Source organism: Parasteatoda tepidariorum, chromosome 5, assembly GCF_043381705.1.
Source record: "Parasteatoda tepidariorum isolate YZ-2023 chromosome 5, CAS_Ptep_4.0, whole genome shotgun sequence".
NCBI lineage: Eukaryota > Metazoa > Arthropoda > Arachnida > Araneae > Theridiidae > Parasteatoda > Parasteatoda tepidariorum.
The window spans coordinates 86,120,627-86,138,791 of NC_092208.1; the positions used below are offsets into that span (position 1 = coordinate 86,120,627).

At 27.0% G+C, this 18,165-nt stretch overlaps 1 protein-coding gene across 7 annotated transcripts in view; it reads left to right on the forward strand.

Annotated features, from left to right (window-relative positions):
- Positions 1-18,165, forward strand: part of LOC107443419 (carnitine O-palmitoyltransferase 1, muscle isoform) — a 76,746-nt gene that overhangs the window by 36,820 nt on the left and 21,761 nt on the right. For 2 of the 7 annotated variants that reach the window (XM_071180722.1, XM_071180721.1), the window contains exons 2-7: positions 6,798-6,965; positions 8,776-8,912; positions 9,766-9,943; positions 12,130-12,234; positions 13,406-13,543; positions 15,715-15,792. In XM_071180722.1, the coding sequence (XP_071036823.1) occupies positions 6,825-6,965; positions 8,776-8,912; positions 9,766-9,943; positions 12,130-12,234; positions 13,406-13,543; positions 15,715-15,792 (777 nt within the window). In that variant the 5' untranslated portion in view covers positions 6,798-6,824. The other 5 variants (XM_043050232.2, XM_043050231.2, XM_043050233.2 and 2 more) reach the window with 5 other exon arrangements.

The window sequence follows — 18,165 nt, forward strand, 5'->3', positions numbered from 1 at the left end:
TTTATAAAAATTCGTTATCTAAATAGAAACCGCCTCGTTACTTCAAAAAGAAAGGCATGTGAAAAAAATTAAAAAATGGATAAAGTCAAAGAAAATTAAAACGTAAGTAAAAAGTATAAATAAAATATATAGTGTACAGTTGAAATTCTCCTAATTTCATAACTTATTTTTTTAATGTAGCTATTCTAAATATTTACGATTCTTTTAAAAATTATATTCTCTTGAATTTAAATATCTATATGACCTATATCTATATACGCTTGATAATATCCTGAAAGACTAAAATCTTCAAACGAAATTGGCTGCTTTGGAAAGGGTTAATGCATACTTCTTGGTTTCAAAAATCTGAATTTATTTTTTCACCTCTACAAATACAAAAATTTATCTGTAACCTCACTGGAATGAAAAACTCCTTTTACCCATATTTTATCTGGAAAATATTTCAATTACTCACAAAATGTACACTAAATTAAATTTACAAAACAAAAAATCATACATTAAAACATAAACTTAGCTACAACTAGAAACAATTTTCCGAAAAGTGTTGAAAATTGACAGCCTTGTGTATGTAAAAAAGTGTATACAAACATATCCCGATTCGAATGTGTTAAGAATTTATATTAGTAAGAAACAATAATCGTTTGTATTTGGATATTAGTATGTAAATCTATAAATATAATTCTCATCCTTGTAGGGAACGTAAAAGACGCAGATTCTTATGCGACTGGAATTTTAATGAATTTTACCTGTTCTTGAAAGTTTAGCGTATATCTTGCTCAGAGATACGTAATTACTATTTGAGTCCTGGCTGGTTGTAGTTTTTATTCATAGCGAGATATAATTATGTAGATGACTATCGAGGTAGTCGTAAAAAAATAATGATTAAATTGTTATGTATACATTACTGCATTTTAGAAATGTTAAACATGAAAATACTATTCGTCAGTAAACTTGTTTCTTCACTCTTCTAGGTAGTTATGCGATTCAATTACATGTTTGATTTATTAATAAGTTGTGGTTTTTTAGATAGGTTGCAGTTCAAATTTCTTAATCACAGAGACGTTTTTAAGGATGGGTCCAGGACTCCGGGTTCTGATAGGGCCCCCGAAAAGTCTAAACTCTCACTGCATTAATGGTCTTTTTTTTTTCTTTTTTTTTTTTTAAATTCTAACTCCAACTATTCCTGATCCAACTTTTTTTAAAGTTTTATTCGGAGCTGGAGCCCTCTGAAGCCCATAATACTCTTTTTTTCTTTTCTTTTTTTTACATTGTCGGTCGAATTGGTACCTCCCGCAGAGTTATTACTCAATGAAAATGGATTCAAGGGATAGAGCATTCTCCTCCGAATGAGGTGGACCTTGTTCGAATCCCAGTGATGGCTGGCAGATATGAATTCCACACTTGGCTCACACCGACCACTGTGCTGGCTTAAAATATCCTCAGTGGTAGATGGATCATGTGTTACAGTCTCCTTGCTGTCAGACTAACCGTAGGAGGCTTTCGTGGTTTTCCTGTCCATGTAGCTCAAATGTGGGTTAGTTCCAGCTAAACGCCCTCCACGAAGGGCAGAAATTTCTTCCAATACTTGATCCTGGAGTTCTCGTCTTCTGCATTGGGTTCAAAATGACAAGGCTACGGAGTTGAACGTTAGTAGTCGTAAACTCAAAATTGAGGCAGTTTTTCAACGGCGATTATAAAAAATTAAAAAAAACTAATAATCAAATTGCATTTTCTTGTATTCTTTCTAACTCCTTGCATATTTTCTTCACGCCTTTATGATTTCATGTTTCTTAGTCTTATAGATTTTGAACAGCAAAGCAAAATGTAACGTAAAGAAAAAAAATTGAAAAAAAAGTTCGCAAAAAAATCATTTAAAATTGCAAATAACATATACATATATTCAAAATTTATATTAAAAGAAGGAAAGAAAAATTATTAGGACAATTAAGCATAAATGACACGCATAAAATGGGGGAAAACAATTATCTCGATGACATTGACATTGAAGACATCCAAACATTGACATTTCATTTCGAATTTTTTTGTCACTCATGATAGTTAATGGTCGTAGGGAACGTTCTTTCTCCTGACCAAAATTAATAAAAAATGAATTAAGAAATAGTATGACTCAAAAAAATATTGAGTCATTTATTTGTCAATTATGAGCATTGAATATGATGTCTTACAGGAAATTGATTTTGATGATGTGATAGAAGACTTCGCTTCTCAAAAAGCGCGAAAAGTATTGTTACCTTAAATTTTCAATAAAAATATTGCATATAAGCTTTTATAAGTATTTTAGATGTTTTTTACTCTTAAAATAAAATAAATTTTAAAAATTTTCAAAATTAAGTTTTTTTTCTCTAAATTTACTTATAAAAGGCCCCAAAATAATGACAGACCCGGGCCCCTGTGAACATAAAAATGACTCTGGTTAATTAAAAAAAAATTTTTTAAAGTAGTGTTTACGATAATTTTAAACATATTAACGGACATCTGGAAGTCACTATGATTATGATGCTTAAGCCAAATGATATTGATTTTAATTTTGAGTTGTTGTTTTTTTCGAAATATTTAACTTTTTTTATTCAACTTAGATTATTTTTTGTTTATGTATTTTATTGTGACCGTGATATATTTTTCTTTGTGAACCTGACAACTTCGATTGTTGTTGTTGTTGTTGACGTATGCCTGTCTGTTTAGTCAGAGGGCGTGCGATTGTTCTTGTTTTCCAGTGGCGTCATCTATGGCCAAGAATTCGATTTCTGCCACACCATACGCCACACCCGTTTATAGGGCGGACTCATTTATACATCCATGCATTCATCCACAGATCGTAATTTTAACTGAATCAGAGAACTATCGCTCTCCAATCCAGTACCCCCAGAGGTATTGATTTGTTATGGGAACATGGAGGACTTTTGCGACTCGACAGATTTAACGTGCATCAGTCACTTTACTACACGGGGAATCTTCGGCCGACGGGGTTCGAACCCAAGAACTATCGGACATAGGCCCAGCGCCATACCGACCAGGCTATCCCGGCCGATTCACTACATTCATATATAGATTGTTTATGTTCCTCATGACTTCGTGCCTGTCTTTGTGTTAATTAAGAAGTATTTAGTGATTGAATTGAAATCTTTCTGAAAGAATATAAAATATGTCTCCTAAGAGAATTGATTCTTGATGGGCTTGGCTTATTCGAAACAGAATGGAAATAAAAGTTGCTAACGTAAACAAAAGCCACGGTTCAATAACCAATCAGGATCGAGATACGATACCCACACTACGTCACTCGCAGGCATCCCATTAAATTTTATGTAAAGCAAACTCAAAAAATAAAGTTAAATATTCATTTACGTTGCGTCATAACGAGTTAGAATAGAGGCCCCACAGATTATTGTTGGCATTGTCTCAGTTTTTGATTTTCAGGCCCTGCTATAAATAGATCTTAACTAATCATTTATTGTGATTATGGGAATTTCCTGTTAATTCATCTCGAATTATTTCATTAATTCCTTTGTTCTTAAAAGAGAACAGAACACTTGATAGACCCTATCTTTTTATTTAACTTGAACCGCTATTTTTTTCAATAATACGTTAAATGAAATCCGATTGTATGATTATTTATTACCAAATCATTCGATTTTTTTTTCTAGGCACTCAGTCATTTAACTATTACAATTATATGTAAGTTTTTGTCTAGCCAGTTCATTCAGAACAGCTTTGCTTGCAGTGCGATCTATTCAAAAAGTAAACACAAATGTCATTTTTTAAACGGCATATGTAGTTGTATCTTGTTTCCAACTGAGATAACAATTCAAAGAAAAATATGAATCATAAAGTAAAATAATAAAATAAGTCTGAAAAATATAAAACTGGTTTATTTTTCTAGTAGAAGCGCATTTTTTGAATTATATCAGAAAATGATGAAAATTTCATTTGGTGATAAAGTTTATATGCTTCATTTACGAAACAATTGTAAAATGTCCTGATGAGAGGTACAGAGCTTTAAACATTCTAACTTGTCGGAAAGTGATCGAAATATTTCGATTAAAGATAAATTCTGTTCGGTAATAAAGGCCTCAATAAGTGCTTTTCTTTTTAAGAATTGTATTGTAAGATAAGAATATTTTCTCCTTCAAAATTCACAAATTTTCCTCTTTTAGCACAGTAAGTAACAATATACCTGTTTTGGGAACATGTCCATTAATAAAAAGTAGTAGCTTAATTATTACAGTCTCAACATTTATTTCGGAAAGTTAAGGAAGTTCTCCACAATATATTATTAATAATGCCTGTATATTTATACAGATCTGAAATCAGTCAATGTGATTTGTTTACCTGTTAATCAACATTAGGTGGTAGCTAATAAAAGAAAGTATCCACTTTGTTTCAACACAAATGTTCTATCCCTTTTTTCTTAATGGCAATTTTTTTATTTTTTTCGTTGCAGCAATATGTTGTAACGTATCTTGGCAGGGAATGAGTAATATAACAGAATTTAATAATAGAAATAAATTTGTTTTTTTTAATAAAAATTTAGCTGTACTATTTGATAAAATATTTAAAAGCGGTGTATTATGTTAGAAATGTTTTCGTCAAAAATAAGGCCTCACAAAAAAAATTTTTACTCCTTGTCGTCGCATGTGTATTGATATTGATAATGATTCAAAAGTCAAAATAATTCAATCAGCTTTCAATAAATTTAATAAAATTATTTAATAATTTAATGAAATATTTGAAAGTGATGAATTCTGTTAGAAATGTTTTCGTCAAAGAAAAGGCATCTCAAAAAAATTTATTTCTCCTAGTCGTTGCATGCGTATCGATATTGATAATAATTCGAAAGTCAAAATAATTCCATCGGCTTTCAACACTTTCATTTTTGTGTTTCCATCTTCTCAACCACGCCCCAAATTGAACAAATGATAGTCCAAACTGACACAAACAAATCTGACGTCATTACATACGAGTTGAGAGTAGGAAAAGCAGCGTTTCGATCTCTGCAGTCACTGCTTTTTGCCGCCGAATCTCTTCCCACAACCCACATTTTTGGGCGGAAGAATCGATTAGAGTCGGGTGCCGGCAGGTACCACAACTAGTTTGCATACTGTTGGTAAAAATAATCACTTATTTGATATTTAATAAGCATATTTCTATCTACGATGTGGAAATTTTATTCATATTATTTTAAGTAAAGTAAAAATGTGCCTCTGAGTTGATTTAGCTTAACTATTATTTTTGTTAACTTTAGTCTTGTAGTTCTGAATTGTAAGCTTAGTATCAAACGTTACATGAAATTTTTATAGCTTAGTAGAATTCAGAAAAGTGCAATTGTTTTTTTTATGTATATATATGTTTGTTTATATTGTTTTTGAGTAATCGATGTGGTAACTTCATCTGATTACTTATACGTGCTTGTGCTAATGTATGTTCATTTATTAGAACATTCTTTTGCGATGTTAAGTTGATAAGAAAAATGATTATCGTACATATTTTGTCAACAAAATCTCAATTTTAATCCTAATTGTATTTTTAATCTTTTAATTCCGCAGTCTCTTAATTCCACAAGCAAACATTTGTCATAAACTACTGACAACTGTATATTTCCCAACATACTATCAAGTTAGAATTTAATCTTACATTTTTCTTACTAAAACTTTTCAGGAATTCATTAATGATACTTATTATTTTTTTTAAGTGTTTATCAATTGCTCTTGGTTGAATAGTAATTTATAGAGTAAAACTTGGTTTACTAAATTAAGTTTGTGTTTTTATGATCTTTTGTTTACAAATAAGTGAATATTTTCTTAAAAATTGCAGACACAAATGGCTATCAAAATGAAGAAATCATGTTTTTTGGGTTTTATCAGCAAGTTAATTCTGAATTAAATGACCTGCTCTTATTTAAAAGGGTATTTTTACTAAAATTTTATTATTAAAAATTTTAATAAAAATTAAGCAAATTAAAATTGGCATCAAGTGTCATTTTTTGAGGTAGTCATCTTGATTTCTATCAAAACATTTAAACATTAAAATTAAAATAAAGAATGTATCTTTGTCTAGAAAATTAATTTAATTAACTTGCTATATTAATTTTACTTTTGAAAAATATTTATAAGCTTATTTTCTATACATTATAGTATGAGTGCAGGCAAACAACTAATTTTGGCTGAAAGTTATTAACATTTAGAAAAAGGTATTATATGTGCTAAAAATAAAAAATTATAGTAGCAGAGGTTTTTAAATATTAAAATAATGGCTTAAAGTAACACGATTATGCCTTTAAAGAAAACTAGAATGAAATATTCAAGATCATTCTATGACTGAGACTACCCTTCACATTTTAAGTAAAAATTCCTAGTCATCTTAGTAACAAAATTTCATTCCTGCACTTGCTAAAGATGACATCCAAAATATATTTGCATTTAAAATTAATCCTGATTTAAATGTGTAAAAATCAAATCCTCTGAATTAACTTTCTGTGTTAGATGAGCTTTAAATTGGTCTATGTATTTATTTTTAGAATATAAAAGAAAAATTTTAACTTCTGTCATAGGATTTCTGTCATTTAATTTTTATTTTATAATTCATGTAAATTTTGCATGTTTTTAAATTGTATTTTTGTAGTTTGCTTTCAAAGATATAAGCAGACGTAGATAAAATAAAAACCTTTCTGCAAATGCGAAACTTTAATTAAAAACATTCTTTAAGAAATTTATTGGCTCATGTAACTAGTTTCAACCCTTTAATTTTTTGTGTAAATAAAATCTTTCTTTTCTTCTATTCAGGAACTGAAGGCAGCAAGCCCTGCAGTTATGGCTGAAGCTCATGTTGCTGTTGCTTTTAGTTTCGCCATTACTCATGAAGGAGTTAACATTAATTATGATAAAGAAGTTTTAAGCCTTGTTTGGAACAGTGGAGTTAGATCATGGAAGAAAAGATTTGCCCGCTTTATGGTAAGTTACTTTAAATGAAGGATAAATCATCTCAAATTTTTTTGAAATATCTATAATAGCATTATCTTATGTAATACTTATACCTTAATATTTTTCATTTTCTGAGTAATATTGAAGAATTTTTATTAATGTCTAGGAAGCCCTTATCCAAACATGCCTGCTAAAATTGTCGCCAAAAAATTTTAAAATCATTTTTTAACATTTTTTTGCAACAATTTTAGTTAAATAAAAGTAATGTTGTGAAAAGTAGTTGACATATTTAGATCAAAGCTTTGATGTTGCAAACAATGAAAATTCTTAGAAATAGATTAGTACTTAAATATTACTCTACAAAGTCTTAGATTATCCAACAAAATTATTAACAGAAATATCATCAGGATATTATTATTTTTTAGAAGAATTTCTTCCAATTAATTAGTTTGTAACCAATCTCCATAAAGTTGTATATGAAATATATTTAGTTAAAATTCAAATAATAAATAAAAAAACATTTGGCAGAAAATGTATTTTAATATTTTTATAAAGTGCAAAAAAGCATTTTCATATAAATTTCATAAATGGAAATTGTTTTAAAATATGTTATTTTTGGTCCATGATATTTCAAGCCCGTTGTCGCTTTGTTCCCGTTACTAATTCAATTTGTCGATTTTGATATTGATGTATTATATTTATGTGCATCATCTTTATTATTACAGTGGTTGTGTTTTAACAGACCTAAATATATATATATATATATTTTTTTGGTTTAATAAATTATTTATTATTTCCAGTGACAGAAGAATTTTAAATGGTCATTGAGTGTGGAATTAAATGACCAAATTATTGAGAATATTTACGATAGATCCCCCACAATTTTCTAATGAATTAGCAAACTAAGTCTCAATGGAAACTATTTTTTTATATTCCATTATCTATGTAATTATGATATTTATTTTGTAATTATGTATTATGATTATGAAGTTTGGTATACAAATTGATACTGTGATCTCTGGAAACATTTTAAGTAATTCTTACCTTTAAAAAACTGTTTGAAAATGGGCTAAATGTTGGCAACCAAAACTTAATAGAATGGAAATAAGGATCATTACAATTAACATTGAAGTGTTTCCCATATTTGATTTTATGAATTTTGAGAGAATAATATTTTTTATTTATGTTAGTGATATTTAAAATTATAATTGTTTAAGTTGTAGTGTGCCAACTGCATTAAATTTTAATGTTAATTTTAACATATTACATTTGAAAAATGTGAAGAGGTAAATAGCTATGGTTGAGAGACAGCACTGAAAATATAGAAGCTAAAGAACTCAACAATCCACAGTGGTTGTTTGAGTCCACCCAGCTTAAGATCAATGAGTGACAACTTAAGTGAGAAATAAATGTAACTTGTGCAATACTGACCACATTGCCGCAATCGTGACTTTGGTCATAAAATTGTGAAGCCATAAACTCTGACCCTAATAGACTGTTGCAAGAACTCTTTTCTTTTTAAATTATAACAACTTTAAGTTATTAGTTAAACTGGAACTCTAATTTTTTTGTTGTCAAGTGCTTAATAAACAGAATTATAAGAAAATATGTATATTGTATAAATTTTTTAAAAAAAAATAATATGGTACAATATGTATTTGTCAAAATAAAAATTTCATTTATTGCCGAAGTAGTTAAGGTGTACTTTTAATTATAATACTTTTGAAGGAAATGAAGTTTAGTCCATTAACTAGTTCATCTTACCGTTTCAGCTTCTTGAGATTATTAATTTCCTGATATTGTTATATGTTTAATAAACTCTGATATTAATGTATTTCAGAATAATATTCATTGTGGCATCTATCCGGCATCAATATCTAGTCTTTTTATCCTGACTACTCTTATGGTCTCTCTATTCTTGGCCAATGTTGATGCATCATTTGGTGGAATCACTTACCTGGAAAAGTATATTCCTGGGTAAATATAAGATTTTTTCTTCTTCTTTCAAATATAAAGTATTGCTGTTGGTTTTATAATTAATTGTAAGTCTGTTTCTAATATGTTCCCAAACTAATACTGTAAATTTCTGAATATAAGCCCATCCGTGCATAAGACGAAGGGCGCGCTTTTTATTTGGAAATTGTCCCGACATTCAAAACTTGTATACAAGTCGAGGTGAAAAGAATGAGGTCTGCTATACGGGGAAATAAAAAATTTTCCCCCACTAGAAGTAATAGATGCATAGTGGGTAAAAACATAGACCTTCCGAATTCGTAATTGGAAGATTAAAAAAAATTTTCTTTCAAATTGTCTTATTTACATGTTACTTTTTCAATTTTTATATTTCAGAATTCTGTTTTCAACTATTATTTTATATGTATGTTTAATGATATTTATTGACTATCGCAAATGCTCAACAGAAGGAGAAGTATTTCTATTCACAATGTCCTCCTGGGATTTTTCGAAATTGTCGGATCCGAAAATTAGCTGACTCATCTTTAGCTTTCGAAAATTTTCTAAAAATAATCCGATTATATTTGAAAATATACGGTATATGCAAATTGTCAGAGCCTGGGCTACATTGAGATAGAAATCGGTCAGTTTTGTACTGGGGGAGAGGGTATGAATCATATTTAGTTTATGTCCCACATATGGATTTTAAGTCTGCTTTAGTTTTTATATCATTCATCTTTCACATAAAATTCATTTTATACATAAATTAATTAAAGAGTAATTATTCAAATGACTCTTTATTTGTTCTAAATAAACCAAACAAAATAAACTACTTACTTCTAGTTAAGTATTTTATTGTATTTTTCTATTTTTTCAGAGATTCTTTTGCTCCCTTTACTATAAAACTGGCTGCCTGTGTGGCTTACAGTTTTTGTTTATGGATTACAATTATTCTAATGCTGCGATACACCCTCAAACTTCTTCTTATGTATAAAGGATGGATGTTTGAAGGTCGACATGGGAGAAAAACGTCTTTGAAAACCTACATTTGGGCTGTAAGTGTACTTTTTTATCTTACCACTCATTGAATTTTTCCTTTGTAGGTTATAAAAATTGAAAAATATCTATTATATTAGACTAAAAACATGCTTAAAATTTTAGTTGTCCAGTATATTTTTTGTTCTTTGTAAAATTAAAAGATTTGTCATGATTTGGATATATTTTTGGCTGAGTATTTTCATAGTTTAAATGATATATCTACAAATTTATTTCATTACTTTTTACAATTGTTGTCAAGCTCCTTCAATAATTTTAAAAATGGTGCTATCGAATGTTCGTCTTCTGAAATAAAACTTTCTAAATGTAGTGCATTGTTTATTGTGACTTATCCATAAGAGTATAAAGAAAATGTTTGGATTGAATACTCCCTTGCCCAGTAGCAAAACTATTCCAATGCAAGCTAAGAAAAAACCATTGCAGTATATGATTTAAGTAATCATCCACAACTGCATATAGTTCTGTTTTATTTTGTTATAAAATTATACATATATATTTTCAAAAACAATATGATTACTTTTAAAAGCTAAAAATGTCAGACAGAAATTTGATTCGTGCTATCTTTAACGATGTATGTAGAATTTTTGAAAAAAAAAAATTCTATTTTCATAGTCATACTGAAATCCTAGACTTAAGGACATATTTTGATAAATAAGAACATTCATTCTTGGAAAAAGAAGCAACTATATGGCATTGCAAGACCATTTGTTTTGATTGGACCTCTAAAAATGATGCATCTTATGCTGACATACCCTGAAAAAATTCCAATGCGAGATAAAAAAAAAAAAAAAAAATTTATTTACTTTCTTTCATTGTAGATGAAAATCTTCTGCAAGAAACATTTATTATTCTTTTTTCAGTTTCTTTAAATGCAAGCAGAAAGGCGTATATTTGTTATAATTTTTAATAAATCTTATTACTTGTTAGTTGATTATTCAATAAGTTTTGTTTTCCTCATTTTACATGATTTAAAACAAGCAAAAAGAAGGCTATGCAATGCTGTTTCAAGAGTTGGCGATGTCGATATTTGTCTCTCCATAGTGATTGTTTCTTTCTTAACTTGCAACCGAGTATAGTATAGCATGGAAACAGATGCCACAAATTTATTTTGACCTTGCAGGCAAAAATTAACCTAACATTAATAAATGAACGAAAATGTTGTCAAAATTAAGTAAACTGTAAAAAATTTATCTGTATTAACAACTAACTTTCCCTCACTAAACTCTGCAGATGAATTTTAGATTTTTCCTTGGTGCGACTGGTCGCTACAAAGGCTTTTACTACTGAACTGCCATATATTTGAAGTGCATACTAATGATGTTTTTGTTTTATAAACCAACACTATTAATTTTTTTCTTTTTTAAATTAATGGACAATCAATTTAATTAGTTTTGATAAATTTTCAAATAGTTTTTATCAATTTTTAGCTATATTTTTTTAAAATATTCACCTCTAAGAATAATTTCAATTCAGAATGTACCGTTAATGGAGGTGCACAACCTCTATTAGGAGAGGTAAAAAAAAATTATTCAAGCTTTTTAGTGCCTCTGTGAATTCAATTTTTATGTTAATCTTCTTTTGAATTTGTCATTATTCATTTTTAATTTAATAGGAAAAATATTAAACTAAAACAAGAAATTAAGCAAACAAGTATACAATTGTAACTTTTACATTTATGTACAAAGTTAATGTTTAATATTTTTGAAAGTAAAAAATATTTGCTGTTTTGCACATGCTTGATTTCTTTGCGCAATAAAATAAACAGTTTGTTCTTAGAAAATTAAACTGAAGTTGCTATTTTTTCTTGCATTAATTTAAATAAATCTTTGTACTATGTATATTCTAAACATGTTTTTGTAAAAAAAAAAATTTGAAATGGCAAAAGATTTATATCTTTAGACATTTAAATTGTTACCACTGCATTTAGGAACTAGATGAAATATTTTTATGCAATTTATGTAGTTTTTTTATTATTATTATTTATTGGCAAGTAAGTGGATAACACACATTTACCATTTAAGACCAAATCTGCCCCCTGCTTAAGGTGAATAAATTCTAAGGTGATTTATATTCCTTCGGCACTACTTCAATTGAACTATTGTTACTATAAATGTATTATTATTATGCTTATTTATTGTTAAATTTGTTTGATGAATATTAACTGTTCAAAATGTAATCCTTGCAGGGTTTGGTGAGAACACTGACCATGAAAAGAAGTCCCATGTTATATTCATTTCAGAGTTCTCTTCCTCGATTACCACTCCCATCTCTTGAGGGCACAATGAAACGAGTATGACTTTCCTATACATACTAAATGCACTTGAAATTAAAAAAGAAAAATGCACTACTTTTTGCTATCTAGATTAATTGTGTGTTTGCTTATGTTATCATTTATTCGTTTATTAAACTCAGTTTTTTATTGTAGACTTTGCATTACTAAAAAAAACTGTAATGGAACAAATTAACAAATAAAGCAATTACAGTATTTTATCTGTTTAAGACAGCCGGAAAATATTTACCTAACTACAATTATTTTCTGTCACGATTAAGTAATCATAGTAATTAGTTCTGTGGTAAATATATTATATATAGAATTTATTAGAATTTCGAATAGAGTATAATTATATAGAATATTAAGAATTTTTATTTTTCCATTGCAAAAACAGCTTTGTCTCATATATTTTAAAATTACCTTAAGTAAAACCTCATTTTGGAAGCAAACACATTATAATTTATAATTAAAACTCTTGTTTCTTATTTTAAAACTTGTTTCTGTCAATGGGACAGTAATGGCAATAAACTTGAAAAACACCATTTTAAAAAAAAAAATTTAAGATATATGTAGCAAAAATTTTGCTATGTAATAATTTATCATGATGGGTTTTGTTTGTTTTAAATTTCAAAATACCGGTTGTACATTTCATCTAAATTGTATATGGCTTAGAAATGGGCAGAAATTGGCCTTTGTAGCATTTTTTAAATGATGCACACTTTCATTTTTTATATATCTTGTGCTTGTGATCATTAAAATGTTTCGTCCAAACAGCTCAGTAAAATTTCAGTTGACTTTTAACTCTGGTAAAAGTTTTATTCTTGATCTTATTATCCCCTATATTTTTACATATTTCTAAAATTAAGTGATATCAATAAATAATTAAAATTGCACATTTTTATAATAATTGTTCTATTTCCAAAATTGTTCTATTTATTTTTTGTTTGTTTTTTTAGTTAATAATAATTTGTTCTATAAAAGTATCTTCTTAATCTTAGATGATTAAACGTAAAATCAGTGTTTTCTGTTATTAATTATTTAACCCATTCCTTATTTTTATCTTCTATATTAGTGCCAAAAAAAGAAACATACTTTTGATTAATTAACAAATTCTATATTTTATCAACAAATTTTTATTTCACTTAATTTTGTTTCTTATAATTTAGTTCTTGTAATTATTTTCCTATAGTACCTAACTACTGTACGGCCATTATTAGACGATGATAAATACCACAAAATGGAGGAAATGGCCATGGAGTTTAAAACAGGTGTTGGTAAAAAACTTCAGCGCTATTTGTGGTTGAAATCTTGGTGGGCATCTAATTATGTAAGTATATTCTTAGAATTTAGAGAGATTTTAAAATTAGATTATGATTCTGAGAATCAAATAATTTGATAGCATAATTTTCTATGTTTAAGCATGATCTGCTATAAGTAGCCACAGAACTTTATTCTGTAAAATTTTAGTTTTGTGATTTTTAGTTGGAAAAGATATTATGTAAGCAGCTCTTTAATGTTATTACACATTAAAGCTAATTTTTTGATTCCACTATTGCAGTTAAGGTATGTAACTGGATGACAATCTGTAATTTTGATAAAAATTTCAATTTTTTTTCTTATTATTATTCGTATTTAAACATAAGTTTATTAGCTTTCCAAAACCCTTTAAAATTTTTATCTCCGATTTTTAGAAATGAATTAACTGTTGTTTCTCCGTATGCTGCCAGATGAAATCGATACAAGAAGTAAACTCACAAAAATGAAGAAAATATGCTTCTTGTTTCACTTTGAGTATTTAAGCAATTATTTATTTTAATGAATTATATTTTTAAGACCAATAAAATTCATTTTAAGAAATTATTTTTTAAATAATTTTTGAATTTTTTTTGCTCAAAATTTTCTTACATTTCAGAATTTTCTTGTATAATTTTAGCAATATTTTGAACTAAAAATTAAGGTCTATTTTTTTATGAAGCTTTAAATGAATATATTAGAATTTTTCTTTAAAAATTCAATGTTGAACAATGTATGTATTTAGTTTTATTTCATTCCATTTTCTTCTTTTTTTTTTTTTTTTTAATTTAAGATTTTTAGTTTAGAACACGGGTAATTACATTATTCATCTGGAGAGAAATTTATTTTGAAATTTCAGGATTAAAATTTGTTAAGGAGCTGTGAGTGTGACATGAAACATTTGTAGTTAAACTCAAATTACCCCTTATTTTGAAAGATATTTTGTAAGTTTTTAAACTTTACTTTAAATTTATAATTTGAGGATTTCTGCTTACCAAATTTAAATTAACCTTTATATTAATTGAAATTACAAATATTAATTGAACCTTAAAAAGAAAAAAAGTTCTTGAAACCAGTTGGATACATACCTCAATCAAGTTTGAAAACAAAATTGCTGGACATGTTATTCCATTTAGCTTTCCAATTTTATTTTTTCACAAAAGAATCCTTTAATTTTCTTAAAGTTTGGAGGCAATTTTGACCTTAATTTTTATATTTTGGACCTCCAACCATGTAAAAAACAGTCTGCTAAATGTTCTGACATAGGAAATTTAGAGCAACAGTGAGGGAAAGTGACAAATAAAAGGAGCAGAGAAGAAGAAGACTGAACTTTTTTAGATTAATTTACAGTAAATGAAACAGAATATTTTGAAATAAAAAGTTCAAACCAACCGTCAAAGAATGATTAAACAAAACTATAGCTGAGAAACAACAAAAAATAGATGCTATTTTTTCAGTCTCTCAAATTTATAAATAAAATAAAATTACAGTAAATGAAACAGATTAATTTACAGTAAATGAAACAGATTAATTTACAGTAAATGAAACAGAATATTTTGAAATAAAAAGTTCGAACCAACCGTCAAAGAATGATTAAACAAAACTATAGCTGAGAAACAACAAAAAATAGATGCTGTTTTTTCAGTCTCTCAAACTTAAAAATAAAATAAACACATAAATAAAAATTAAATTTACAATAATGAGCAATGTAAATAATTGTATAGATTTTTTGGGAGGAAAAAGAATGTCTTACAATCTAAATTAGAATTTTTTTTTTTGCTGTTTTTTTGATGACTTTTTTTTATTATTAAGAGAGTTCTTTTAGGCGCAGTAAAGACATTTTTTTCATCTAAATAACTCTGAAAATTATTAATTGAAGTCTAATTTTAGCCTAGGTTGAATTTTTACTGCAGAATTATTAATCGCTATCACTTGTAAAGCAAAATAAATTGAATTTATGTATTTATAACTTAAGTCATTATGTACATAGAAATAACAATGCCAAACTTAAAATGTCTTGATTAATCACATTATTGATATTTTTATTAATGCTTGCTGAAAAGCATGTTGTAAACATTTCATTCAATTAAGCATAATTATATCTGGTTAATAATTCATGAAAAAAAAAATTTTTTTTTTTTTTTTTGTGTTTGACTGGGGTGTATGATAATTACTCAGTAATTAAATTAATTGCTTATTGAATAGGTAACTGACTGGTGGGAAGATTATGTTTACTTAAGCGGTAGATCGCCATTGCTGGTGTACAGTAACTGTTATGGTTTGGTAAGTATTTAATTTGGTCTACAATAAATATCAAAATTATATTTGTTAAATCAAATTACTTCTAGTGCTTTATATTTGAGTGCTTTATTTTGAGACTAAATAAATTTTGTTATGTGCTCAGATTTTAAAAAAATATTAAGCTTCTATTTTAAATATGCATAAAATACAGTCGACAATGGATATAATAATCCCTATGAGCTAAATTAAAATGGACGTAAAATGCATTTAAATAAACTTATGAAAGAATAATAATTATTGCATATGATTTTCTTCTGCAAAACAAAAGTCAAAATTCTTTATCTTGCATTTGATTTGTTACAGGCAAGTCAGCATAATATGCTCCATTTTTAGTGGTCTGATCAAATCTAGTGTTCTTGCAATGCCATACAATTGTTTCTTTTTCAAGAACAAATGTTAAAAAAAAGAAAATGCTATAACCTTTTCTCTTTTTTTCTTCTATGATATATGCCATAAAAGATAGCACAAATTAAGTTTCTGCTTAATGTTTTCAAGTTTCAAAAGCTTTGATATTGTTTTAAAAACCTATTTGTATAGTTCGAAAACTAAATGAAACCGAACTATATGCAGTTGCGGATGATTACTTAAATCATACAATGGTCTTTTCTTAACTTGCAATGGAGTATATTCTGAAACATGTAAATTCCCTTTATTACTTAATTTAACTTGTTGTGAAGTTGAGTACATTATCAATTAATTCAATTTATAAATCATATAGTTATGATTTATCAATTGAAGACAAAGGTATGAATTTATTTATATTATAAATTTTGTCGTGTTAAACTCTTAGTCTTCTAGTGCTAAAGTGTTAGTTTTAATTTGATGTTTCTGAAAATATTCTTTTTTTATGTTTTTATACATTGACAATATTTTTGTAGAAGCATTGCATGTAAACAACATAGAGTTAATAATTTTTATCAAGCAAGACTGATTTCTTTGTTTAAACCTTAATCTCAATTTAATATGTATTGCCACATTTTTAGTCTCAATTTAATTATTAAATATGTATTTTAAAATCATTGCCTGGGGAAAAAAATCGAAGTTTTTCTCATAATTGCAATCTGTAAACTTTTACCAACTCTCATAATGGTGTGTCTTTAAAAATTTCTGCTTATGAAGTTTAAAATGAGGCTTTATAAAGTTATTATTTCATATTTACATTACATTTTGTTTTAAATTTGAGAAGAAATTATTTTCTTATTTCTAAACTTACAATGAAATATAAACCTTTCTCAGTATATACATTGATTATTTATTTATTTCAAATGGCAGAGGTAATTGACATGAAAAAGCAAAAACATAATAATCCGGCATACATTGATTATAAAAAAAGACATACCAATTATTTTTTCTTTTGTTATTTTTTTCCTTTAAATTCATCAAACATACATTGATAGAAAATTTATTTAATATTAAAAACTAATTTAACAATTTTCAAATAGAATTTTTTTGTTTTTGTTTATTTACATGAATTTTAAAAAATTTCTGTTTAATTTTGTATTTGAAATACACCATCAAAATAAAATTTGTAAGCATAGCTTTATAAATAGAATTTATCATTTTAAACAACTCCACACTCATTTATGTACACAAAACACTTTCAGGTAACGCAAAATATATTTTGTTTTGCCTTATTACAAACTTTATTGCTATGAAAATTCACTAAGTTATGAGGTTTTAAAATTCGGAAAAACTTATTCTAGTAGAATTTATTGTAAGAAAGTAAATTATGAGTTACATGTATAAAACTTACAAATTAAATAACTGTTGTGCACAATTTCAGAAGTTGCCTATCAATTAATTTACAATTTTTAATCCGGATCACAGATGTGTTAGTTAAGAATATCTTTTAATGCGCATGTTTACAAATATAGCAAATGTATTATTAACTTTAGACATAGTAAAATGTTGAAGAATTCTATCAATTCCAACTTTGACTGATAAAGGTTTTCAACAAAACAAAAAAAATGTTTAATGTAAACCATGTTCATTGCTACAACTGTATATTCATACACTTTGCAAATACAACTGTGTCCAAACTTCAGCGGTCTGTAATTTTATAAATTTATATTGCAACTAATAATCTCCTAATTCTAAGCAAATTGAAGAACGATATATATATATATATATATATTAATTTTAATAGGGCTAATAAGCTCATAATATTTACATGTTGTTTTTTTTTAATAAAGTGTTTTTTATGTTTTTGTGAAATATTAAAACAGAAAATGAACCTTTATCTTGCCAGTATGATCACAAATTTTTTGTTGGTCGTGTTTTTGTAATATATATTTATTAATATAGTATTTTATTGTGTTATTATTTTTTACAATTAGAATTTCATTTTAATTAAAG